Here is a 25,694-nt window from a genome sequence, read left to right on the forward strand (position 1 = left end):
CAAACAGCCTTTCGAAATGGCCTAAGAAACTAATCATTTGTACCACCTTCTCAAGCGTGATGAGGGATGACAATGCGTTCCGGCCTTGCCAGCAATTCCCACATGTTGAGAATTAATTTTTAAATGTTGTTAAAATTGTGAAATCAATACACAAAGACTAGTGTGCCCCAGGAATCTCACTGATATGACGCAATTCAGTTAAAAGGGAACAAAGTCCCATAGCGAGGGTGTTTAGCCGCATGTTTCCCGGCTCTCGCAGCACTGAGAAACACATGGCTACAAAACGCCACCCGTGTTAGATAAGAGGCCTCAGCAGGGAACCTGCGGCCAAGGCAGCACATAGCCCCGTTGTGTGCACTGAGGAGCTCTGCTCGCCAGAACTCTTCAGTGCAGCGAGAGATCAGGATGCCATTTTTAAATGGCATCACGATCTCCGAGGCCCCCAATGCGACCCCTGATCCTCCTAAAGCCCCAACACACTACCGGCACCCCGCATCCCCCAACACCTGCACAGGGCACCTCCAGACTGATCGCCAGCGCACAACAAATGCCAGCTTGGCACCCTGCCAGATCCACCAGGGCACCTTGGCAGTGTCAGGCTGGCACCAAGTGGCACTGTCAGGGTGCCCAGATGGCACCAGCAGTTTCAGGGTACCACCTTGTCCAAAGGGAATGCACCTGGGAACGTACAATCCCCTGGGAGACCTCCGCAAGGTCTCATCTGAGGTCTGTGAGGTCCTCGTTTGGTCCTCGTTTGTGGAGCCCAATGCTGAACAGTGCTCATCTGAGGTCTGTGAGGCAAAGGGGATAGATCCCACGCCTCGGGTATCTCAGCAATCTGCACATTAAAGTGAGACTCACTGCTAAAAAGTGGTCCCACCCACAATGGGCAACGTCTTGCAAGATTGCGTTGGATCTCGCGAGGCATTGCAAGCAGGGCAGATCCCACGAGCAGGGTCTGCCGGCTTCTATCGGCCAGGCTGCGCAGTGGTGAGCTGCTTTTCAAGCACAGCCTGGCCGTTGGATCGTGCCCCTAGTCACTGAAAGCATAAAAAACAGAAATTCCCAACTTCATTGTGACTCAAACGCCATTGCCCCACTGAGAAAAGAAACTAACACGGACCTCCTGGAGTATTAACACAGCTATAATCTAACTTTGCGGTTCAAATAAATCAATCATTCAAGTTGGACACACAGGCAACACCATCTGAACATTTCAATTGGTGGTTTGTAAACCACTTTTAGCTATTAGTTATGTAATCTAAATCAAGAATTGTTATGGCTCTATACAATAAGCTATTGTATCACTATGTTAATGTGACCTTTTTTCATATGCGGATCCATAGTGCAGTGGTAGTTTCCATCTCCCTCAACAACTCCATTACCTCCTATGAAGTATTTTAATTTATTCCCATACAGTTTCCTTGACAGTTATGTTCTGCAAATAAATTCTTTGAATTTGCCCACTGACCTGAAGTGTAGTGAAGAATTAAACAATCAAACCGACACTTGACTTATGTTATTGAACACAGTTTTCCCTATTCTCTGTTCATCTGCCGAAAGCATTAATTCATGCAATGGTATCATGAGTGACAAAATCCTTGTGACAAGTACCCGTCACTCATCTGTATGTCTCGAGGGCAAATGTTGGTATTATTTGGCTGTGGAAAATATTGAAGCTAAAACCAGTCCTGTCCTCCCCTATGTTAATGTAGCAATTCTGTGACAATGAATTGTATGCTCTAGTTGGGAGAGCAGAGGTTACTCCTTGAGGAAAGGCAGGGGCTTTAGTCTTAAGTATATATAAGAAACGGTTTCTGTCTGTTATGGAGGGGGGGGGGGGGGGAGGGGGGGGGGGGCCTCAAGGGAAACACTGGGTAGTGGGAAGAAGTGACCAGCAAGGTCAATTCCTAGTGGCTGCCTCACAGTTTGTTCAAGGTCATCGCCTACCCACCACACCACTGACCTCTCACGCTGCTTAATTCGCCACCTTTAAAAAAAAATTTGTTCATTAGGGATGTGGGCGTCATTGGACGGACCAGCATTTATTGTCCATCACCAGAGTCAACCCTATTGCTGTGGGTCTGGAGTCACATATAGGCCAGTTCAGGTAAGGACGGCAATCGTTTCATGATCATCATTAGACTTTTAATTTCAGATTTTTATTGAATTCAAATTTCACCATCTGCCATGGTGGGATTCGAACCCGGGCCTCCAGACCATTACCCTGGGTCTCTGGACTACTAGCCCAATGACAATTCGCCACTGCCTGGCACTCAGAACTCACGCCTAACCTTCAGATGCTTCACCTCACCCTCACACACTTTCCAGTGCTGAAAACCTCACACTCACCTCTCACTGGCTCCACATATCCACCCCCCCCCCCAGCTATTCAGCTATGGCAGGTATACCAACCAAACACAATGCAACACAATCACTGGCATGTTTCCTTCTCTCTTGCAAGGCAAGGCAGAAGACACTAGCAGGGTGTAGAGCAGAACCCGTGCGAGACAAGGACACCTGCAACTCCGTAACCTATGAGGGATATAGCTCTCAAAATCAGCGGTTGTCTACAACAGAGACCATGGCTGCCTGTAAGGGTGCCTGCATCTGCGAAAGGAGGTTATTTTTAGCATTGTGGCACCAGAGTCCCTGGCCTCCAACATTGCTGTGAGCATTAAGAATGCTGATATATTCCTGTCCTTTGGCTCATCTCAGTTCCCAGCTCACCTTCATCCTGGTGTCCGGCATGACGGGTAAGCTGGTGTTGGCATGACCATGGATCTCTTGCTTCCCACCTAACCCCATTTCTTTCACCCTAATCTTCTGTGGTAACGTGACCACACAAAAGGTAGTCGATAGACATTGTGAAAGTTAATCTTCTTTAATATATAAAAATAATGAAGTTTGAAATAGAGTATGGACTCAAAAACAGGAACAGTTAGCGAAATATTGAAACAGCAGTAACAGAAAAGAATCAGAACTAACGGTAGTTAAATACAAATGTACACAGGAAACAACAATAAATGACATCGCAGCAATTACATCAGCAATGGATTTAAATAAGATGATGCATAATAATAACACGCTATAACACATCTACTCCCTTAAATTTAGCCCCTTTAAAGACAGAAATAGAATGAAACGAATGCCTTAGTTATACGTCAGTCTTCAAGCTTTGCGGCTACGCTGTGATCTGCGGCAACTCTTCCTCCACTTTGCCTTTCATGGAGCAGGGCACTGTCCTCGGTTTGAAAAAGCGAAGAGCAGCCTGAGGATTTACGAACAATTTAACTGTAACGTCCTGCAAATGTACCCTGTTCATTTTTTAAAACCTCAGGATATTTCCGAATGACATCCTCTGTCACTTGTATGCTTTATCTCAGCCTAGTCCAACTGAATTTTCCTGAGCCAGTCACACCCTAGTAGGCTAGGCCCATGTCCTTTTACTACCAGGAACTGTGCTTTTGCTTCTTGGCTGTTACATGCAATATCTAGCTCTAACGCTCCAAGCAATGGTATAGTCTTGCTGGTATACATCCAAAGGTTGGTTCCTGCCTGAGTTAAGGACTTGTGTCTGCTTACGAGCCCAAATTTTCCGGAAGGTCTCCTCACTGGTTACCAGGCAAAAGCTTCTGTGTCCACGTCCATCTTGATTTTCTGTCCACCAACCTTCTGTAGCATAAATTGGCGCTCTATGCCCCAAACTCATATTAAGCATGTTTCCCCCCCCCCCCTCCCCCCACTCATATTAAACACGTCTAAGAGTGCTCCTCTGCCTAGTCTGAGCTTTCCAAGTGATGCACCGACGTCTGAGGTTTCCTTGCATTTGAAGATCGCTCCTCAGCCTTCAACTTGCTCTTAGCACCCTGGCACGTCTCCATTAAATACTCCTTCTTGTTGCACTGGTGACAAACAGCGATAATAAGCTTACAATGATTTGCATTGAATGACCCTCCACAGCTAAAACACTCCACTGTCTTCACCTTTTTACTTGCAGCTTCCTTCTTTGCTTGATGCAATGCACCCACCTGTGTGCCGCCATTAGCCTTCTGAATATATTTGAATTATTGGCAGCCATTTCCATGCTTTGAGAAATTTCCAGAGCCTACTTGAAAAAGTAAGTGTGGCTTCTCCCAGCAATTGCCGTTGAATGCTGTCCTCGTTAATGCCTGAAACTAGTCTGTTCCGGAGCATATCTTCCAAAACTGTCCCAAACTCCCAACATTCAGAGCTGGCACAATTCAGTAACACTCTACACCTGCTTCCACCACTTCCTCCAGCAGTGAGTTCCAGGCACCCACTACCCTCTGTGTAAAAACACTTGCCTCATGCATCCCCTCTAAACCTTGCCCCTTAAACCTATGCCCCCTAGTAATTGACCCCTCTACCCTGGGAAAAAGTCTCTGACTATCCATTCTGTCTATGCCCCTCATAATTTTGTAGACCTCTATCAGGTCGCCCCTCAACCTCCCTCGTTCCAGTGAGAACAAACCAAGTTTATTCAACCTCTCCTCATAGCTAATGCCCTGCATACCAGGCAACATCCTGGTAAATCTCTTCTGCACCCTCTCTAAAGCCTCCACATCCTTCTGGTAGTGTGGCGACCAGAATTGAACACTATACTCCAAGTGTGGCCTAACTATAGTTCTATATAGTTGAAACATGACTTGCCAATTTTTATACTCAATGCCTCGGCCAATGAAGGCAAGCATGCCGTATGCCTTCTTGACTACCTTCTCCACCTGTGTTGTCCCTTTCAGTGACCTGTGGATCTGTACACCAAGATCTCTCTGAATGTCAATACTAACACCCCCCAAACAAACGGCATGATGATATTGTCTATCTTGTGGATAGGGGCCTTGGGGATGAAGATCGGTATGGATCTAAAGAGGAAGAGGAACCTCGGCAGTACGTTCATTTTGACCGTCTGTACCCTCCCCGCCAGGGAGTGCATCCCATCTCTGTAGGTCTTTTTAACTTCCTCCGCCAGACTGGTCAGATTCCATTTGTGGATCCGTGTCCAGTCATGAACTATCTGGATCCCCAGGTAGCGGAATTTGTTTTGGGCTAGTTTGAATAGTAGCGCCTCCAGCTCTGTCCCTCCCCCGTTCGGGTTCACCGGGAATGCCTCACTATTGCCCAGGTTGGGTTTGTAGCCTGAGAAGGCGCCAAACTCTTCCAGGAGTTGCATAATTGCTTTCAGACCGTTCTTTGGGTCCGAGACGTAGAGGAGCAAGTTATCTGCACAGACCGACACTCTGTGCTCTCTGCCTCCTCTGTGCCTGCCCTTCCTCGTGTCTCGCAGAGCGATCACCAGGGGTTCACTTGCCAAGGCGAACAGGAGCGGGGATAGGAGGGATCCCTGCCTTGTGCCTTTGTGCAGCTGGAAGTACTCAGAGTTGGTGGTGTAGGTCTGAATGCTCGCTTGGGGGCGTTGTGCAAGAGTTTCACCCACGAAGTAAACTCTGTCCCCAGTCTAAACCGCTCCAGTACCTCAAGGAGGTACTTCCACTCGACTCTGTCGAAGGCCTTTTCTGTGTCCGGGGAGACGATCATCTCTGTTGTTCTCTCCCCAGATTACATTGAGTAGGGCAGCACAGTAGAGCAGTGGTTAGCACTGCTGCCTCACAGCGCCGAGGTCCCAAGTTTGATTCTGGCTCTGGGTCACTGTCCGTGTGGAGTTTGCACATTCTCCCCGTGTTTGCGTGGGTTTCGCCCCCACGACACAAAGATTTGCAGACTAGGCGGATTGGCCACGTTAAATTGCCCCTTAATTGGAAAAATTAATTGGGTACTCTATATTTATTTAGTTTTAAAAATTATTACATTCAGTAACCACCTAAAGTTGGCAGTTAATTGCCTACTCTTGACAAAGCGCATCTGGTCCTCTGCGCCCACCTCCGGTACGCAGCTCCCCAGTCACTTGGCTAGTGGTTTCGCGAGTATCTTCACATCTACGCTGAACAGCGAAATTCCATCAGCTCTTTGTCTTTTTGGGGTATCAGAGATATCGTGGCCTGTGTTAGTGTTGGAGGCAGGGGGCCCCTTGCTAACCAGTCTGTGAACATGTCCAGTAAGTGTGGGGCCAGGACTGGTGTGAATTTAAATCGAGGTCTGTCAGGAACCGGTCAGGTCCCGGCACCTTTCCCGCCTGCGTGGAGCTGAGGCTCTCCATGATCTCTCCCAGTTCTATTGGTGCTTCCAGTTCCCCCCCTCCCGCCTATTGTCCCCCATGACTGGCATGTCCAATCCATCGGGGAACATTTTCATCTCCGCATCCCCGTCGGGGGGCTCAGAGGTGTACAGTCCCCAGTAGAAGGTCTCAAATGCCCAGCTGACCTCTTTTGGTTCGGTTTACCAATCTGCCTCTGCTACTCTTCACCTGAGCTAACTCTCTCATGACTGCTTGCTTTCTCAGCAGGTGAGCCAATAGACGGTCAGCCTTTTATCTATGTCCATAGGAGGTCCCCCGTGTCTGGCTGAGTTGGTGCACTACTTTCCTGGTGGGTGGCAGGTTAAAGTCCATTTGTAGCTTTTTCTTCTCCACCAGAAGCTCTACGGTCGGGGCCTCGGAGTACTTTCTATCGACCTCCAGGATGGAGTCGATCAGTTGTTGCCTGGCCACTCTCTCTTCCCTGTCTCTACGTACTTTGTAGGCTATAATCTTTCCCCTAATCACAGCTTTCAGTGCCTCCCAGAACGTGGAAGGTGAGACTTCCCCGTTCTGGTTATTAGTAACGTACTCGCCTATGGCCTGTGATGTTTTCTGACAGAAGACCTTCGGCCAAGAGGTCCGTGTCCAGCTCCACGTGGGGCGATGGGCATGGCCCTTCTCCAGCCTCACATCCATGTTATGTGGAGCGTGGTCGGAGATAACTATCGCAGAGTATTCCGCCCTTACTATTCCTGGAAGCACCGCTTTTCCTACTGCAAAGAAGTCTATCCTTGAGTCTGCTTTCGCACCAGCAAAAAGAATGAGAAGTGCTTCTCTCCGGAGTGCAGGAACCGCCAAGGGTCCACTGCCCCATCTGTTCCATCAATGCTCCCAATTCTCTAGCCATGCCTGTCCCCGATCTTGGGTTTGATCGGTCCGTCAGTGGGTCCTGTACACATTTGCAGTTGCCCCCCCCCCCACCATGATGAGTGTGTCAATATCAGAGATTTCCGCCATGGTCTTTTCTATGAAGTCTGTGTCGTCCCAGTTGGGCGCGTAGACATTTACCAGAACTACCGATGCCCCGTCGAGGGCACCGTCCCCCTTGGTCGTAACCATCCTTGTCGCTGTAAACCTCATCCTCGTGCTGATCAGTGTGGCTACACCCCTAGCCCTCGCACCATGAGGTTGGGTCCCTGCACTCCGGGGTTTCCCTTTGTCCAGAGGCATCCAACATGGCCACCAACTGTGTGTACGCCACGTGGGTGCGCCCCTGCACTCCGGGGTTTCCTTTTGTTTAGAGACCCTCCAAAGTGGCTGCTTGCGGCGCCATCTTGTCTCTTCAGCCTGCACCTTACCTGCAAAGCCAATCCAAAAACCAACTCTTATTTTCCAGTCCTGTTCCTTTTGTGTTCCTTTTTCCCCCTATCCCCCCAACCCCCCATCCCCCCTTCCTGTGTCACCGTTTCCCCGTCTCCCCCAATGTGAATGCCCTCCCTGTCCCTGTGCCCCACCCCCCTCCGGCCAGGCGCTCCCTCCCTGCCGGAAGTTGCGCCACAGCTCCCCTTGCTGTTTGTCTTCCCATGCTAGCTACCCCTGCTAGTGTGGTGAATCCCGTCCGGGGCTGGTCGAGCCCCTAAAGTATGCCTGCTGACTGCCTGCTTTCTCTGCCTATTCCCCTGTCTGCACTCTTTCCTGTGACCCAGTCTGATTTGATCAGAGCGAGGCAGCACAGTCCTGCGCACACATATTCACTGTCTAATGAGTCTCTGTTCCTTTACTGATTCTCCTCTGATCAGCCTTCATCATTGTCTTATCTGCCCCTTGTCCAGGCCGTTGGCTCGCACAAATTGGTTCGCCTCTGCCAGGTGTTAAAATAATGCTCTTTGTCCTGGTGCGTGACCCAGAGCCTGGCTGGGAACAGCATTACAAATGACACCCCAAACTTGTATAGGGCTGACTTTGCCTCCGTCACCGCCACCTTGACCGCCTATCCTGATTGCCTCTTTCATGGTGGTCAGCTCCTTCGTAAGGAGGTACTTTCATCCATCCCCAGGCGGTGGGGGATTGAGGGGGGGGGCGGGCTGATGCTCGGGTTGTTGTTCTCGTTCTCTCCTGGGTGCCGAGACCCCTTCACCTCGTGCTTCCACCGTCTTGTCCGCCTGCTGCTTGTGGCCCTTTCCATCACTCCTGCCGTCATTTCGACCCCTCGAGCTCCCGTTTTCTAGCTTTATGGTGTGGTTGCTTTCATTTCGCCGTTGAGGTAAATGTGCCTTCGAATTTTGGAGCAAAATTCACCTAAAAGTGCCTGGTTCTGATCTGGAGGAGAGCCATCATATATGTGTTTGCTCAGCACATCACCATCACCGGAAGTCCGAATTAGTGACGTTTTACCCTAAACATCCCCCAAATACTGGGCAAAAAGGGCTGAAAATAAAGAACCATAGCGAGCGCCACCTCGTGTGTGACTACTCGCTACATGCCGCCACCGGAAATCCTTTTTCTTATTTTTAAAATAAATTAGTGGTCCTGTAACTCTGTTCCTCCATGTTTTATATTTCAAAAATTAAAGCCAGGGTTCCATTCTGGGATCTTCCTGCGTAGGTATAATATCAACTGGGATTGTAACAGCTAACAGGTGGCCAGTAACATTTGCATCACTTAAGTGCCTGTCAATGCTCACCTTCATCAGGAGAGAATCGAACGATTACCCCTGGACATTCAATGGCATACCATCGCAAAATTCAACATCCTGGAGCTTACCATTGACCAGAGGTTCAGCTGGGCTGGCGATACAAATACTGTGACTGGAAGAGCTGGTCAGAGGCTAGAAATCCGGCAGTGAGGAACTCACTTACTGACTCCCCAAAGCCTGTGCCACCATCTATAAGACACAAGTCAGTGGTGTGATGGAATACTTTCCACTTACCTGGATGAGTGCAGCTCCAACAACACTCAAGAAACTTAACACCATCAAGGATAAAGCAGCCCGCTTGGTTGGCACCCTATTCACAAACATTCACTCCCTCCAACATTGACGCACAGTAGCAGCAGTGTTTACCATCTACAAGATGCACTGCAGGAACTCATCAAGACACCTTCAACAACTTTCCTAACCCACGACCACTGCCATCTAGAAGGACAAGGCCAGTAGGTGCATGAGAATGGGAGCATCAATGCCTGGAATTTCCTCCTCCAAGCCACTCACCACCCTGACTTGGAAATTGTTGTTCCTTCACTATCGCTGGGTCAATGTCTGGGAACTCACTGCCTAACAGCACTGTGGGTGTACCTACACCAGATAGACTACAGCGGTTCAAAAATGCGGCTCACCACCACTTTCTCAATAATGAATGAACAATAAATGCTGGTTAAAGCCCACGTCCCGTAAACAAATTTTTTAAAAACACCACCTGCGAGTTTCTCTGCGAGCCTCAAACCTTGCTGATTTGCTGACCTAAGTCTTTGACCAAGCTTTTCGTCAGCTCTCCTAATATAATCTGCTTTGGCTCGGAGTTCATTTTTATCTGATATGTTAAAGGCATAGCACAAACGCAAGTTGTTTTTGATGTGACCTAAAAGGCAAATTAAAATAAGTCATGTTGGATGAACCTAATTATGGCTTTTCTGGAAGTTTCCATTTACTTTCACCCTTTCCTTGGGGGCATGGACAGCCTCATCCTTCCCCACACAAAATGAATGTAAGGGTTTTTGTGGTAAATAATTTCCTGCCATTTGTGAAGTTCAGGAAGCAGTTAATCCCATGCTTCTAGCTATGGCCATGACTCACTGTTTGAATTTCGGAAACAGTAGATTACGGTCCCGAAACCTGGTTTTGCAACTCCGTACCTTTGGGAAGAGTTAGTCTAAGAACATGTCAAACTAAGTAATCAATTTGAAAAATGAATTATTCGGCTAAAGTCTAAACATTAACAACTGTAATATTTTCTACAGTATGGTCCTGATGCCATCCTTAAAATAATTGACACCGAGAATTCACAAAGTTTGTCATTAAACAAATAGAAAAGTGCAACACTTCCAACCTTTCTTTTTTTTTAACATATAAATAGCCTTGTGCCAAACACAAGACGCCAGGAATTCTATTTACACCACACTTGGAACAGGCTCAATACAGGACTAAATTCTTTGTTCGTGCCCCCCCCCACCCCATTGGCAGAAATGCTGCTAATTTGGATCAAATCACTCAACAATTGCAAGCAGAGACAATATATTTAACATGATCCATTGTGTGACGTAACAACACAAAACAGCTAGCTCTGAAACAGCAACAAGCAAAATAATACCACAGTTGCACATAACCATATATTGGTAGCTGGTAAATAGTTTTTGATAATGCACAAGAAATATACACAGGATGCTTCGAGCTGCAGAGGAACACACGTACCATTAAAATAAAACACTGGCCAGAAGGTTAGCTCTCTGCAAACAATATTGCTTCTATCCTTAAAATTTACATTTAATTTACCAGTGGGCTTAATGTATTGATTCAGTGTGACATCCAATGCCACAGATTGATGATTCCTGTGATTATTTGTACCACAGTTAGCGTTTTTAACACAACTGTTTAAACATGCTTAGTACTTCCTCAACTCTTCTCATTTTCTATTTTTGTTAAAAAGTAACCTCTGCATCAGTATTCTTTTTAAAGAGCAGTTACTAAAAAAACATGCATGATGTAATATGTTGGAGCACAGGCCAGAGGGATGGCAGTCTGGTATCTGCCATGCCCAACTTACCCTGCCCCATGTGGGAGTTGTGGTTGAAAGCTTCCCTACAGAGAAACCCGGAATGGCAGTCATTCAAAGTCTGGTCTTGGCTGCTGCTGTACTATATTTACAGTACAGTGTGCTGCTGGGCCAAGATCCATTGCTGGCTGCACCATGCTGTCATCCTATCCAGGGTAGAGAGCTCTGCTGAAGTGTAGTAGGATCAGCTCTCCCAAATGGCTAGTTTTTAACATTAGGTTAAAATGAAAAATGGGGTGGGGAGGGAGCAGAGTTTTAATATATCTACCATTCCATTGATGTTGGAAAATAATGTCATTTGCAGATGCCAATGGGTGGAACAAGTGGCACATGTGCCACCCACTGGTACCTAATCAGTTGTCCGTACTGGTACTGCTGCAGGCCACAGCAAAAACATGGCATAAATAACGGTGCAATTAATGCTATTCCCCACAGCTACTCAGTTCCAATCATCACCCCATGATGATCTACCCAGCCTCCCTATCAAAATGAAATTGATAGTTGGACTCAGCAAATGAATTGCCTGCCATTTTTGCACCGCTCTCCATTGGCAAGCTACCTGTCAATACTCAATTAATGCTTGTAGCTCCATTATACATTCAAATGAGTCTTAACCATGAAAGTAATTCAGTTCTCTGGCTATCGTAATCAAGTGGGCAATGCAGTTGCTGCACCCATCGCCAGTTTGATACACACCAACATTGAAATTTAGCCTATGGTATGTTTCATAACATTTAAAGCCAAGCATAGAAACAGGGGCGGCAGTGTGGCACAGTGCCTCACAGCTCCAGGGATCTGGGTTCAATTCCGGCCTCGAGCAACTGTCTGTGTGGAGTTTACACTTTCACTCCGTGTCTGCGTGGGTTTCCTCCGGGTGCTCCGGCTTCCTCCCACAGTCCAAAGATGTGCAGTTAGGTGGCTTGGTCATGATACATTGCCCCTTAGTGTCCAAAAAGATTAGGTGGGTTACGGAGATAGGGTGGAGGAATGGGCTTAAGTAGAGTGACCTTTACAATGGCCGATGCAGACTCGACAGGTCGAATGGCCTCCTTCTGAACTGTAAGTTCTATGATTTGCTCAAATAAGTGCAGCTCCAACAGCACAAGAAGCTCAAAAGCATCCAGGAGAAAGCAACCTGCTTGATCAATGCCCCATCCACCACCTCAAACATTCACTTCCTCCACCAACAATGCAGAGTGGCAGCTAAAAGATGCACTGTGAAAGGTATGACATTTCTAACCTTGCTTATGTATAAATTAACTTTATGCTGAACACAGAACATTGGGATTTCTATTTGCACCATACGTGGAACTGTCTCAATACAAGCCTAAATTATTTGTTACTCCCACAACCCATTGGCACATTTGCAAGATGCATTGCAGCAACTCACCAAGAGAACCGCAACAGCATCTTCCAAACTCATGGCTTTTACTGCATAGAAGGACCAAGTATAGCAGGAACATGGGAACATCACCACTTGAAAGTTTACCTCCAAGTCACACACCATCCTGACTTGGAAATATATTGCTACTCCTTTACTGTTGCTGTTGAAGAAACCTGGAATTCTCTCCCCAACAAGACTGTTACACCACATGGACTGCACCAGTTCAAGAAGGTGGCTCGCCACTGTCTTCCTAAGGGAAATTAAGAAGGGGCAATAAATGGGTCTGGTTTAGCAGCACAGAACATAACAGGGGCAGGACGGCAGCACAGTGGTTAGCACTGTGGCTTCACAGCTCCAGGGTCCCAGGTTCGATTCCCCGTTGGGTCACTGTCTGTGCGGAATCTGCATGTTCTCCCCGTGTCTGCATGGGTTTCCTCCGGGTGCTCCGGTTTCCTCCCACAGTCCAAACACGTGCAGGTTAGGTGGATTGGCAACGATAAATTGCCCTTAGTGACCAAAAAGGTGAGGAAGGGTGATTGGGTTATGGGGATAGGGTGGAAGTGAGGGCTTAAGTGGGTCGGTGCAGGCTCGATGGGCTGAATGGCCTCCTTCTGCACTCTATGTTCTATGTACTCTAACAAGACCAGCAGCGCGGGTTCAATTCCCGTTCCAGCCTCCCCGAACAGGCGCCGGAATGTGGTGACTAGGGGCTTTTCACAGTAACTTAATTGAAGCCGACTTGTGACAATAAGCGATTATTATTAATAAATGGTGGCTCGGCCAACGGTGCCCACATCCCATGACAGAATAAAGAAAGTTGATGGATTGGGAGCAGATGGGTTATGCGTTTCCCAAGTAAACCTTGGAATATTGAAAAATAAAAAGAGAATCTCAAAAATCAAGAGTTTATTTAAGTATTCTAAGATTTTTTTTCATGCTGACAATCCCGTTGTGGTGACATGCCCAGCAAAATAAAAGTATTTACAATGTCAACATCAGCATGGCCATTTATTTGAACAAAAACGATACACGTGGACCCCCTCCCCGCTATTGTTTAGCTCACTGGTGATGACACTGACTTCAATTTGGGTTGGGAAGGAATGACGCTCCTCTCCCTCATCCAGCTTTCCCATTCTAAGTGCTTCCTGATACAATCTCCAGTTCGGTTACCAACTTCTTACAATTTATCCATGGAAAACTATTAAACACAGTCGACGTGCGCTGACTGGATGAACAACGTGACTGTGTATTCCTTACTGACAATAACAATTAGTAAAAAGCTCATATGCATGGCAATAAAGTCCCATGTAAAACTGAAACAGATATTTGCAGCAAATGCTGAAACTCGTGATTACATTACTACCTTGCGATCATTGTCAATTTCCCACTAGTTTCTGGGTAAAGTTATGCGTACCTGAAAAGATGCCTGAAGCGTCCATCTCTTTGGTCCAGGTTAGTAGAATGTAGATCACAAGCACTGGAATCTGCCTCGTTTGACGTCCATCGAGCAGGGACATGGTGTATGAACAACCAGCAGTTCACATCTTTTTAAATCCTTCCCTGCACGCCCATTCCGAAGTGACGTCCTTCTCAGGCGTGTGGACCAGGGACCTGGAAGAGCCGGGCGGGAAAACAGGGACTGTCACCAAGCGTCCCTCTGAAGAAATAACGAGGGGAGGGCACACCGATAGGTTAAGAACACACTGGCCTGAGGCGAGTGATAGGCCCAGGGACAGGCGGGTGGTACAGCACAAGACCTGAGGGGCATAGGGACAGAATAGACCCTCCCCCCACCTGAGGGGCACAGAGACAGTATAACGCCGCCGCCCCCCCCCACCTACCTGAGGGGCACAGAGACAGTATAACCCCCCCCCCCCCACACACACACCTGAGGGGCACAGAGACAGTATAACCCCCCCCCCCCGCCCCCACACCCACCTGAGGGGCACAGGGACAGTATAACTCCCCCCCCACACACCTGAGGGGCACAGGGGACAGTATAACCCCCCCCCCACACACACACACACACACACACACCTGAGGGGCACAGAGACAGTATAAACGCCCCTCACCCCCAACCTGAGGGGCATAGGGACAGTATAACCCCCCCCCCCCACACACACACACACACACCTGAGGGGCACATGGACAGTATAAACCCCCCCTCCCACACACCCACCTGAGGGGCACAGGGACAGATTACCCCCCCCCCCCCCACACACACACACACACACACACACCTGAGGGGCACAGGACAGTATAACCCCCCTCTATCCCAACCTGAGGGGCACAGGGACAGTATAACCCCCCCCCCCCACACACACACACACCCACCTGAGGGGCACAGGGACAATATAAAGCCCGCCCCCACCCCCACACACACACCTGAGGGAAATAGGGACAGTATAACCCCCACATACACACACACACCTGAGGGGCACAGGGACAGTATACCCCCCCCCCATACACACACCTGAGGGGCACAGGGACAGTATATCCCCCCCACACACACCTGAGGGGCACAGGGCCAGTATAACCCCCTCCCGCCCCCCCCCCCCCCCACACACACCTGAGGAGCACAGGGACAGTGTAACTCCCCCACCCACCTGAGGGGCACAGGGAGAGTATAACCCCCCTCCCAACTTGAGGTGCACAGGGACAGTATAACCCCACACCCATCAGAGGGGCACACGGACAGTATAAACCCCTCCCCCCCCAACCTGAGGGGCACAGGGACAGTATAACCCCCTCCTGCCCCCCCCCCACACACCTGAGGGGCACAGGGACAGTGTAACTCCCCCCACCCACCTGAGGGGCACAGGGAGAGTATAACACCACACACCTGAGGAGCACAGGGACAGTATAACCCCCCTCCCAACTTGAGGTGCACAGGGACAGTATAACCCCACACCCATCAGAGGGGCACACGGACAGTATAAACCCCTCCCCCCCCCCAACCTGAGGGGCACAGAGACAGTATAACCCCCCTCCCCCCCCAACCTGAGGGGCACAGGGACAGTATAACTCCCCTCCCCTCCCACCTGAGGGGCACAGGGACAGTATAACCCCCCTCCCCTCCCACCTGAGGGGCACAGGGACAGTATAACCCCACACTCATCAGAGGGGCACAGGGACAGTATAACCCCCTCCCCTCCAACCTGAGGGGCACAGAGACAGTATAACCCCCTCCCCCCCCAACCTGAGGGGCACACAGACAGTATAACCCCCACCCCCCCCCCAACCTGAGGGGCACACAGACAGTATAACCCCCTCCTCCCCAACCTGAGGGGCACAGAGACAGTATAACCCCCTCCCCTCACACCTGAGGAGCACAGGGACAGTATAGATTCACCCCCCCCCCCATACACACACACTGAGGGACTGTATGGACCCTCATCCTCATCCTGTATAGACCCTCATCCTGAGGGAAACACGGGAAGGAGAGGACCAACCCCCACCCCGAGGGGCACAGGGACAGTATAGATCCAATACCTGAATGGGTGCGAGCCGAGGGCAGATTGACAGGGGCAGGCGCGCCCAGTTCAGACTGCGAGCCAACTGTTTCGCCGTTAAATTACCGATAGTTTTACGCTTCACCGTGGAGGCTCCAGTCCTGGATGTGTCCTTGTTTGCAGACTGCAATTTTTAGCAGCCGATTCCTGTTCGCGTCTGTCAAATGTTCTCAGATCTCAAGTTATAATGCAAGCAGTTTCCTTCCCCCACGTGCTACCACCTCCCATTGCCAAGAGACACCCGAAAGATTGCCACCTCGAACGGTTCAGCTGGCAATGTTGTTCTTCCTGCTACCGCAGCCGTTCTTACTGCTTTACTTGCGTTTCTTGGCATTGATTTGTAAAGTTTCGGTTCCACGCCCAGATAGCACTTAGCAGGAGAGGAGAGGTAACATTTACTCTCTATTTACGTGGGGCATCTAGAATCCTTCACGCTATTATTCCCACAGAGGAACGATAAATCCTTTAAAAAAACGTCAATGTAAATGATGTTTGTTGATAAACTCAGTTTCACGTTGCGCAATCCAGGTATTCTCTGCTGCCGACAGACAGACCGATGCTACTGCTCGGAGATGATTTAATTCTGGCAACCTTTTCAAATTTATAATCCTGGTGCGTTTCAGCCTCAAAATCTCCTAGATTTAGGGGGGACAGACTTTCAGTTATATCTTGATCCTTTTGGGGAGAGGGAGAAAAAAAAACCTTCAGGTCCTTGTACCATCTTCATTCCCCAATTGGAGGAATATTTCCCTGCAGTACTAATTTTTCCATCATGTATCCATCCCAAATCTTTTTCTCTCTCTCTCTGTGCCTGTGTGTGAAGGCGACGAGGCTTCCCTGCAGCCAGAACGAGCTTTTGTCACGTTCACTACATGCTGGGAAACTCCTCACTTCCTCGTCCCGTCTGCCCTTCCCGGTTTGTTCTCTGCCTCCGCCGGTTATTGGAGAAGTGTGTGTGTGTGTGTGTGTTGCTGACCCTGGAGATCCCGGCTCCGGGTTGCACCCGCTCTATCCAACTCAAACCCAGAAGCACCCAGCAACCGGTAGCGAAATCTACACACATATATGTAAATAGTTACACTAGTCGTTCCAGATTCCATACAGCGTTAGACTTTTCCGCATTCTGGCCATCAACGCATTGTCAAAAAATTTTAAAAACGCATTCGACTAACTTTTGCAATCCAGCTGAGTGTTTTGGTTGCTGAATTGACAACACGAGAACGTCACAAGCTGTGGGCGGGGACCAGTCTCCTCTACTAGCCCTAAGTTAATGGAGGCTTGTAAGCTTTCTGTCCCGGTTCCTTGTGCACCGAGGACGTGAACAGGATCCAAGCACCGGAGCCCCAGAAGGATATTTAACATGTATTCAAAGTGTAGTCTTGACATGGTTCGTTGTGCAGACTCCTGGGAGGCCAGTGAGCAGCAAACACTGGCCAGGCAAGCAAGGAAGGTGGCAGCAAGGCGAAAGCCAGCTCCTAATTCTGTGAATAATTCACAAGAAGCAAAGCGACGCACCTGTGACGTCCACTGTATTGTTGCTTTGCCAAGAAAGGGAAGTATTCTCAGCGGAGTGCAGAATACCCCGGCTTTCGCGGGAGACCTTTGCTTAGTCACTTGTGTGAGCATCAACACTTACCATCCCTATTTCAATGCAGCTTGGCCTGCCCATTTGCATTGCAAATCAAAACCCCAATGTGGAAATTACAGCTCGCATCTTTTCAAATGTCGACCAGTGTAACATGTTTTCAGGTATGTGAGTGCATGTACTTTGAAAGGAATCACATTGCAGTGCGGCGAGCTCCCTCTCCTGGATACTTCAATCGGAATTGACCAAGTACAGTATCACATTTCTGTCCAATAGCAGGGATCAGCTCGCCCCCTGGTGTTCTGCATCTTTCTTTACCACCACTAAATGTCACTTTTTTTTATTTCTCATTTCTCCTGTTAACATCCAATTGGGGGTGACTATGAGTCATCCTTGGGAATCCAATTTATGATGTTTAATTATCATGTTTCCTGAAGTTCCAATAGAATCAGACATGACGAGATAGATTACATTATTCTAACGTTACTTGAGTGACTGCTTCGCCACAGTACTCCTTAAATAATACGATTGGGGGGGTAATACGATTGGGGGGAAAAAAGGTAAGGCAGTCACTTTTCTTCCCCCTCACAGAACCTCTACAATCCATCGTATCGTATCGTGAACTAAAAACAGCTTGTCTTGTGCAAAAGTTTATCAAAAATAGATCCTGAAGAAATATTAGGGCGCTCTTCAGCACCGCGTCTGTGCTATTGGAGCCGGTTCTCCTGGAGGCCACATTCGGGGTGTCACACCTGCCGGAGCTGCAGATGGGAGCGGGGGCAGACGATTTAGCCTTCACCTCGTTGATTGTTCGCAGGCGCGTCCTGTTGTGGAGGTCAGCTTCTCTTTCCCTCCTCCCCCCCCCCCATTGCCTCAGTGTGGCTGGGGATCTAATGGAGTTCCTGTATTTGGAGGTGACATTCGCTCTCAAAGGGGCGGATGAGGGGTTCCAGAAGAGACGGGCTTGTTTGTTTTACATTTTGGAGACCTGGTTGCTGTCAAGCGGTGGGGGGGGGGGGGGGGGGGGGGGGTTGTGTATTGTAAAAATGTTGAAACTTTGAATAAAAGTATTTTTCAAATAATAAATAAATAGACCCTGGTGCAGGAATGTTGACGATGATATTGGCAACTCAAAACTTCACTTACGCTGCAATATTTTAACCGAACTTTCACATAGATTTGCCGGAATAATTTGAACTGCAAAGAGGCATACTGAACAAGACTTTAATATTGATATGTCTTTGATCTGGTTTCGCTTTAATGCTGACAAAGCTCATTTTAGACAATCCTTTTGCAGGATTTATATACATGCCAAATGGTTTTAAGGCAGTGCATGGGGAATCCAACTTTATCAGAGATTTTAAAAATCCTTCATCCTGAGGTGACTATTTTAATCCAAGTCCTTCCGTTCCCTATTTCTAGAACTTCCTTCACCTTTACAATCCTCCCCCTCTCCCACAGGGCAAATTATGCCGCCTTCACAGAACAAATTGCACCCCCCAAACAGCGAATAGCACCCCCTCACCCACACAGCAAATTGCACCCCCTCCCCCTCACAGCAAATTGCACCTCCTCCCCCACACAGCGAATTGCACCCCCTCCCCCACACAGCAAAATGCACCCCCTCCCCCACACAGCAAATTATGCCAGACAGAGAAGGGTGGTGATTTGGGGATTGGTTGCGCCTCTGTTCAAGGAAGAAGCAGAGCACCCACAGGGCCACCTTTGTTGGATTGGCTGTGTAGAGCGAGCAGACATCGATTGTGAAGAGGGAGCAGTTAAGGCCAGGAAATCGGGAACTGTTAATGCGGTAGAGGACACCGGAAGAGTCACAGATGTAGGTCAGAAGAGACTGGACAAGGGGAGAAAAATTAGATTTGAGAATGGAAGAAATACATTCTGTGCAACAAGAACAGGCTGAAACAGTTGAGCTAAATGGACAGTCCTGTTTATGGTTTTGAAAAGGAGGTAGAATGGGCAATGGAAGATTGGGTTCTACCAGATCTCCAGAAGAGATGAGGTCAGTGCGGATCTGGGGATCAATGGCTTGATATTGGTGGGGCCGTGGACCAAGAGATATAAAGGAGGGTTGAGTAGAGGGCTTTCAGTTTCTGCAACTTAGAGGCTGCACACCGAATTACAACAGTGCTGCCTTGTAAGCATGTTCATGACAATGTTAGCGTTGGACCTGAAGGAAATGAATTCACCAGAGGCAAATAGGTTATGCTGAGTGATTGTAGCAAGAAATTGAGACCGTTGATGTCATGCTGACAGTTCCCAATGAAAATATCTAGAGAAGTAAGTGGCCTGGAAGCTAAACCCCCTTACTTTCCCAGTTGAATGTAAAATATCCCATGTCACTAATAAGTGCGATTTCTGGTATCCTGGCCATCTACACAAAAACAAATTGGAGGAGGCAGTGGCATAGTGGTATTGATGCACAATCAATAACTCCAGAAGCGAGATTGGAGACAATTGACGGCTTTAATACGCTAGATGTTTCCCCCAGCAGCGCAGGTACAGAAGAAAGCTGCTGGGGCGGCACGGGCTCTTGTACCCCACCTTGCAGGGCGGAGCTAACATACAGGCTTAACCAATGGGAACAAGTATATTCTCCACCAATGGTATTCTGGCATTACCAGGTACCGTAATCCTTCTAACACAGCCTACCACATTCACCCCCAGTTAAAAAAGAGTCCAGCGGGGGTGGTGGCTTCGTATTACAACGTGGTAAAGTGGTAGAAGTTACAGTTATGAAGGTACCGCAATACCTCCATACAGCGTTTTGCCTAATTACATCTTAACTATTTACAACAGTAATGCACATTTCAAAATTAAGCAATTAGTCGATCGGGGACCCTGGTCGTCCTCTGCAATCGTCGTAGCTTTGGTGGTGATGCCGGTGGAGGTTCGGGCGTCTGTGACTCCGGGAGCGTGGTTTCGGCTTCTGTGGCAGCTTCACCACCCCTAGATGGGGCCGGTGGAAGGACCGACTGACATGGGAAGGGGGCGGCTGTGGGGTGCGCCGGTGGGCGGGAGGGCCTAGACGGGGCTGGTAGAAGAACCGATTCACCTGGGAAGGGGGCGGCTGTGGGGTGCGCCGGTGGGAGGGAGGGTGGGACTGGTGGCAGGGGTGTGTGTGTGTGGATCCAGCAGGCGCCACGTCCCGTAGGGAGACCGTATCCTGTCGGCCGTCGGGGTACGCCACATAGGCGTACTGAGGGATCGCGTGGAGGAGATGGACCCTCTCGACCAATGGGTCCGATTTGTGCGCCCACACGTGTTTTCGGAGCAGGATGGGTCAGGGAGCTGCCAGCCAGGTCGGGAGCGAGGTCCCAGAGGAGGACTTCCTGGGGAAGACCAGGAGACGTTCGTGAGGTGTTTGGTTGGTCGTGGTACAGAGCAGTGACTGGGTGGAGTGGAGGGCATCCTGGAGGACCTCCTGCCAGTAGAAGACTGGGAGATTCCTGGACCACAGGGCCAGTAGGACGATCTTCCAGACCGTTCTGTTCTCCCTCTCTACCTGTCTGTTTCCCCGGGTGTTGTAACTGGTCGTCCTGCTCGAGGCAATGCCCTTGGCTAAGCAGGAATTGACGCAGTTCGACGCTCATAAAGGAGGACCCCCTATCAGTGTATGTAGGCAAGGAAACCGAACAGCGTAAAGATACTATGGAGGGCTTTTATGACGGTGGTTGTGGTCATGTCGGGGCAGGGAATGGCGAATGGGAACCGGGAGTACTCGTCAATCATGTTCAGGAAGTACGTGTTGCAGTCGGTGGAGGGGAGGGGGCCTTTGAAATCCATACTGAGGCGTTCAAAGGGACGGGAAGCCTTTATCAGGTGCGCTTTCTCTGGCCAGTAGAAGTGCGGCTTGCACTCCGCGCAGATTTGGCAATTCCTGGTGGCTGTCCTGACCTCCTTCGTGGAATAGGGCAGGTTGCGGGTCTTGATGAAATGGAAAAATCGAGTGACCCCCCAGGTGGCAGAGGTCCTCGTGGAGGGCTCGGAGGCGGTCCACTTTTGCGTTGGCACATATGCCGCGGGATAGGGCATCAGGAGGCTCCTTTAGCTTTCCGGGACGATACAAGATCTCATAGTTGTAGGTGGAGAGTTCGATCCTCCACCGTAAGGCCTTATTGTTTTTTATCTTGCCCCGCTGTGCATTATCGAACATGAAAGCAACCGACCGTTGGTCAGTGAGGAGAGTGAATCTCCTGCCGGCCAGGTAATGCCTCCAATGTCGCACAGCTTCTACTATGGCCTGGGCCTCCTTTCCGACTGAGGAATGGCAGATTTTGGAAGCGTGGAGGGTGCGTGAGAAAAAGGCCACGGGTCTGCCCGCTTGGTTGAGGGTGGCCGCCAGAGCTACGTCAGACGCGTTGCTCTCGACCTGGAAGGGGAGGGACTCGTTGATGGCGTGCATCGTGGCCTTTGCAATGTCTGCTTTGATGCGGCTGAAGGCCTGGCGGGCCTCTATCGACAGGGGAAAAACTGTGGATTGGATCAGTGGGCGGGCCTTGTCCGCATAGTTGGGGACCCACTGGGCATAGTAGGAAAAAAAACCTAGGCAGCGCTTCAGGGCCTTGGAGCAGTGTGGGAGGGGGAACTCCATCAGGGACGCATACGTTCAGGGTCGGGGCCTACAACTCCATTACGCACTACGTAGCCGAGGATGGCTAGGCGATCGGTGCTGAATACGCATTTATCCTTGTTATACGTGAGGTTAAGGATTTTTGTGGTCTGGAGGAATTTTCGGAGGTTGGTGTCGTGGTCCTGCTGGTCGTGGCCGCAGATGGTGACATTATCGAGGTACGAGAATGTGGCCCGTAAACCGTACTGGTCAACCATTCGGTCTATCTCTCGTTGGAAGACTGAGACACCATTAGCGACACCGAAGGGAACCCTTAAGAAGTGGTAGAGCCGCCCATCTGCTTCGAAGGCAGTGTATTTGCAGTCACTAGTGCGGATGGGGAGCTGGTGGTAGGCGGACTTAAGATCCACCGTGGAAAAGACCTTGTATTGCGCGATCCTGTTGACCAGGTCGGATATGCGGGGGAGAGGGTACGCGTCAAGCTGCGTAAACCTGTTATTGGTCTGACTGTAGTCGATGACCATCCTATGCTTCTCCCCGGTCTTTACAACCACTACTTGAGCTCTCCAGGGGCTGTTGCTAGCCTCAATGACACCTTCCCTCAGTAGCCTTTGGACCTCTGACCTAATGAAGGTCCGGTCCTGGGCACTGTACCGTCTGCTCCTGGTGGCGACTGGTTTGCAATCCGGGGTGAGGTTCGCAAACAGGGAAGGCGGATCGACCTTGAGGGTCACGAGGCTGCAGACAGCGGGGGGGGGGGGGGGTATAGGGCCGCCGAATTTGAAAGTTAGACTTTGGAGGTTGCACTGAAAATCCAACCCTAGGGGTGTGGCCGCGCAGAGGTGGGGAAGGATGTAGAGTCAGTAGTTTTTGAACTCCCTTCCCTGGACCGTGAGATTAGCTACACAAAACCCCTTTATCTCTACTGAGTGAGATCCGGAGGCCAGGGAGATTTTTTGATTAACGGGGTGGACGGGGAGAGAACAGCGCCTTACCGTGTCGGGGTGTATGAAGCTCTCCGTGCTCCCAGAGTCGATTAGGCAGGACGTTTCATGCCCATTGATAAGCACCGTCGCCGTAGCAGTCGAGAGTGTTCGGGGCCGAGACTGGTCCAGGGTCGCCGAGGCTACTCGTGGCAGCAGTTGGATGTTCTCTTCAGGCGGTGTGTGGTCATCCAAACTGGGGTCCTGAGAGTCCATCCAAGATGGTGGCGCCCACTGGTCGCACATGGCTGGGGGTGCACAAAATGGCGCCGCCCATCCATCGCACGTGGCATCCGCGGGACAAGATGGTGGCGCCCGGAGGCCACACATGGCCCTGGAGGAGGAAGATGGCGGCACCCGCTGGCCGCATGGGGTCCGTGGAGAGGGTTGTGGTGGCAGTCCGTATTCGCCTCCGGAGACCGCAGCGACCGCCCGGGCCTGGCATACCGCCACAAAGTGGCCCTTTTTGCCGCATCCCTTGCAGCTGGATGAACGGACCGGACAGCGCTGTCGGGGGTGCTTGGCTTGCCCCCAAACATAGCAGCGGGGCTCCCCGGGGTTGCCAAGACTTCTCGCAGCGCAAGCTTGTGGGGGGATGGGAGATGCCTCGGGGTCGGCCGCGGAGGGGTTCCATGCTGCCCAGGGGGCTGCCGCACGGTCGGGGATGTAAGCGCGGGCGTTTCGGTAGGCCACATCCAGGGAGCCGGCAAGGGCCCATGCCTCCTTGAGGCCTAGTGTCTCTTTCTCCAGCAATCGCTGGCGGATTTGGGAGGACAGCATACCTGCAACGAAAGCGTCCCGAATCAAAAGTTCTGTGTGGTCGTTTGCTGAAACTTGCGGGCAGCTGCCGTTTCTCCCCAACTCCCCAGGAGTGCACGGTAGAATTCTTCCAGTGATTCCCCAGGGATTTGTCGCCTCGTCGCTAGTAGATGTCGGGCATAAACCTGGTTCACCAGGATGAATATAATGTCCTTTCAGCAGCTCCATTGCGGCATCGAAATCGTCCCTGTCCTCGATGAGGGTGTAGATTTCTGGGCTCACCCTCGAGTGCAGAATCTGTAGTTTCTGTTCTCCCGTGGGTGTGTTTTCGGCCGTCCCGAGATATCCGTTGAAGCACGCCAGCCAGTGCTTGAAGGTTGCCGCTGAGTTTGCCGCGTGGGGGCTGAGTTGCAGACGCTCCGGTTTGATTCGGAGCTCCGTTCTTTAAAAACTAGCATGTTAAATTGATGCACGATCAATAACTCCAAAAGCTAGATTGGAGACAATTGAAGGCTTTAATACGCTAGATGTTTCCCCCAGCAGCGCAGGTACAGAAGAAAGTTGCTGGGGCGGCACGGGCTCTTATATCCCGCCTTGCAGAGCGGAGCTAACATACAGGCTTAACTAATGGGAACATTCTCCACCAATGGTATTCCGGCATTACCAGGTACCGTAATCCTTCTAACACAGACTACAACAGGTATTATCGCTAGACTAGCAATCGAGAGACCCAGAGTTATGCTCTGGGGACCCAGGTTAAAATCCTGCCACTTCAGATGGTAAAATTTGAATTCAGTACAAATCTGGAATTACAAATTTAAAGGTGACAACAATTGTTGATTGTCGCAAAAACCTATCTGGTTCGCTAATGCCCTTTGGGGAAGGAAATAGCCTTACCTGGTCTGGCCTACATATGACTCCAGATCCACAGAGCAATGTGGTTGACTCTTAAATGTCCACGGACGAATAAAGACACATTTCTGGTCATTTATCTTTTTGTTGTAAATTCACTACCTCCTTCCACTGCATTACAATAGTAAATAGGCTTAAAAAGTAATTTATTGGCGGTGTTTAACATGTGTTAAGTTAGTTTTTTATTCATAGAGCTGATTCAGCGGCTATAGTTCGATGTCGAGAACATAGGAACAAGAGTAGGCAATTCAGCATCCCCTTGATCCTGTCCCACCATTTAATGAGATCATGGCTGATCTGTGGCCGTACTCCATATACCTGCCTACAATAAACAAATCCAACCCAATCCTTTGGCCTGTATCCCTTAATATCTCTGCTAAACAAAAAGTTATCCATTTTAGATTTTAAATTAACAACTGTTCTAGCTCCAACTGCTGTTTGTGGGAGAGAGCTCCAAACCTCTACAACCCTTTGAGTGAACAGGTTCTTCCTAACGTTTCTCCTGAATAGTCCAGCCCTAATCAACTCAATGGTTGTGAAGCCACCAGGAAAGGATCTCTCTGTCGTGGAAGGCCAGCCACAATTTGACCTATTCCTCATCCACATTGTGTAGCAAGTGACCACATTTTCCTAGGCCCATCTTCGAGAGGTTGGGGGTTGAAAACTGGGGCTTCATTCCTGTCAATTATCAGTTTGTTTTTGGCGATTTGCTCTTTATTGGCTCACTGGCTAGACCAGCATTTATTACCTATCCCTAATTGCCCTTGAGAAGTTGGTGGCGGGCTGCCTTGCACCGCTGCAGTCCACATGACACAGATACATGCACAGTGCTGTCAGGGAGGGAATCCAACGATTTTGGGCTGTGGTCACTTTGTCAGGTGTGTGTGTGTGTCTTCCAGTACACAACGGGATCACATTGCATGTGGGGCTTTTATTATGGGCGGCATGGTAGCACAGTTGGTAGTACTCTTGCTTCACAGGACCAGGGACCCGGGTTAGATTCCTGGCTTGGGTCACGGTCTATGCGGAATCTTCACGTTCTCCC

General features: G+C 49.8%; 1 protein-coding gene across 3 annotated transcripts in view; it reads right to left on the minus strand.

Annotated features, from left to right (window-relative positions):
* Positions 1-17,276, minus strand: part of eva1c (eva-1 homolog C (C. elegans)) — a 174,723-nt gene extending 157,447 nt beyond the window's left edge. Inside the window, exons 1-2 of one of the 3 annotated variants that reach the window (XM_072513433.1) lie at positions 15,886-17,273; positions 13,722-13,918 (exon numbers count right to left, since the gene is read on the minus strand). In XM_072513433.1, coding sequence (XP_072369534.1) covers positions 13,722-13,824 — 103 coding nt within the window. In that variant the 5' untranslated portion in view covers positions 13,825-13,918; positions 15,886-17,273. Of the gene's footprint in view, positions 1-13,721; positions 13,919-15,799 lie in introns of all 3 variants that reach the window. The other 2 variants (XM_072513432.1, XM_072513434.1) reach the window with 2 other exon arrangements.
* Positions 17,277-25,694: the final 8,418 nt, after the last annotated feature.

This window comes from Scyliorhinus torazame, chromosome 8, assembly GCF_047496885.1.
Source record: "Scyliorhinus torazame isolate Kashiwa2021f chromosome 8, sScyTor2.1, whole genome shotgun sequence".
Taxonomy (NCBI): Eukaryota; Metazoa; Chordata; class Chondrichthyes; order Carcharhiniformes; family Scyliorhinidae; genus Scyliorhinus; species Scyliorhinus torazame.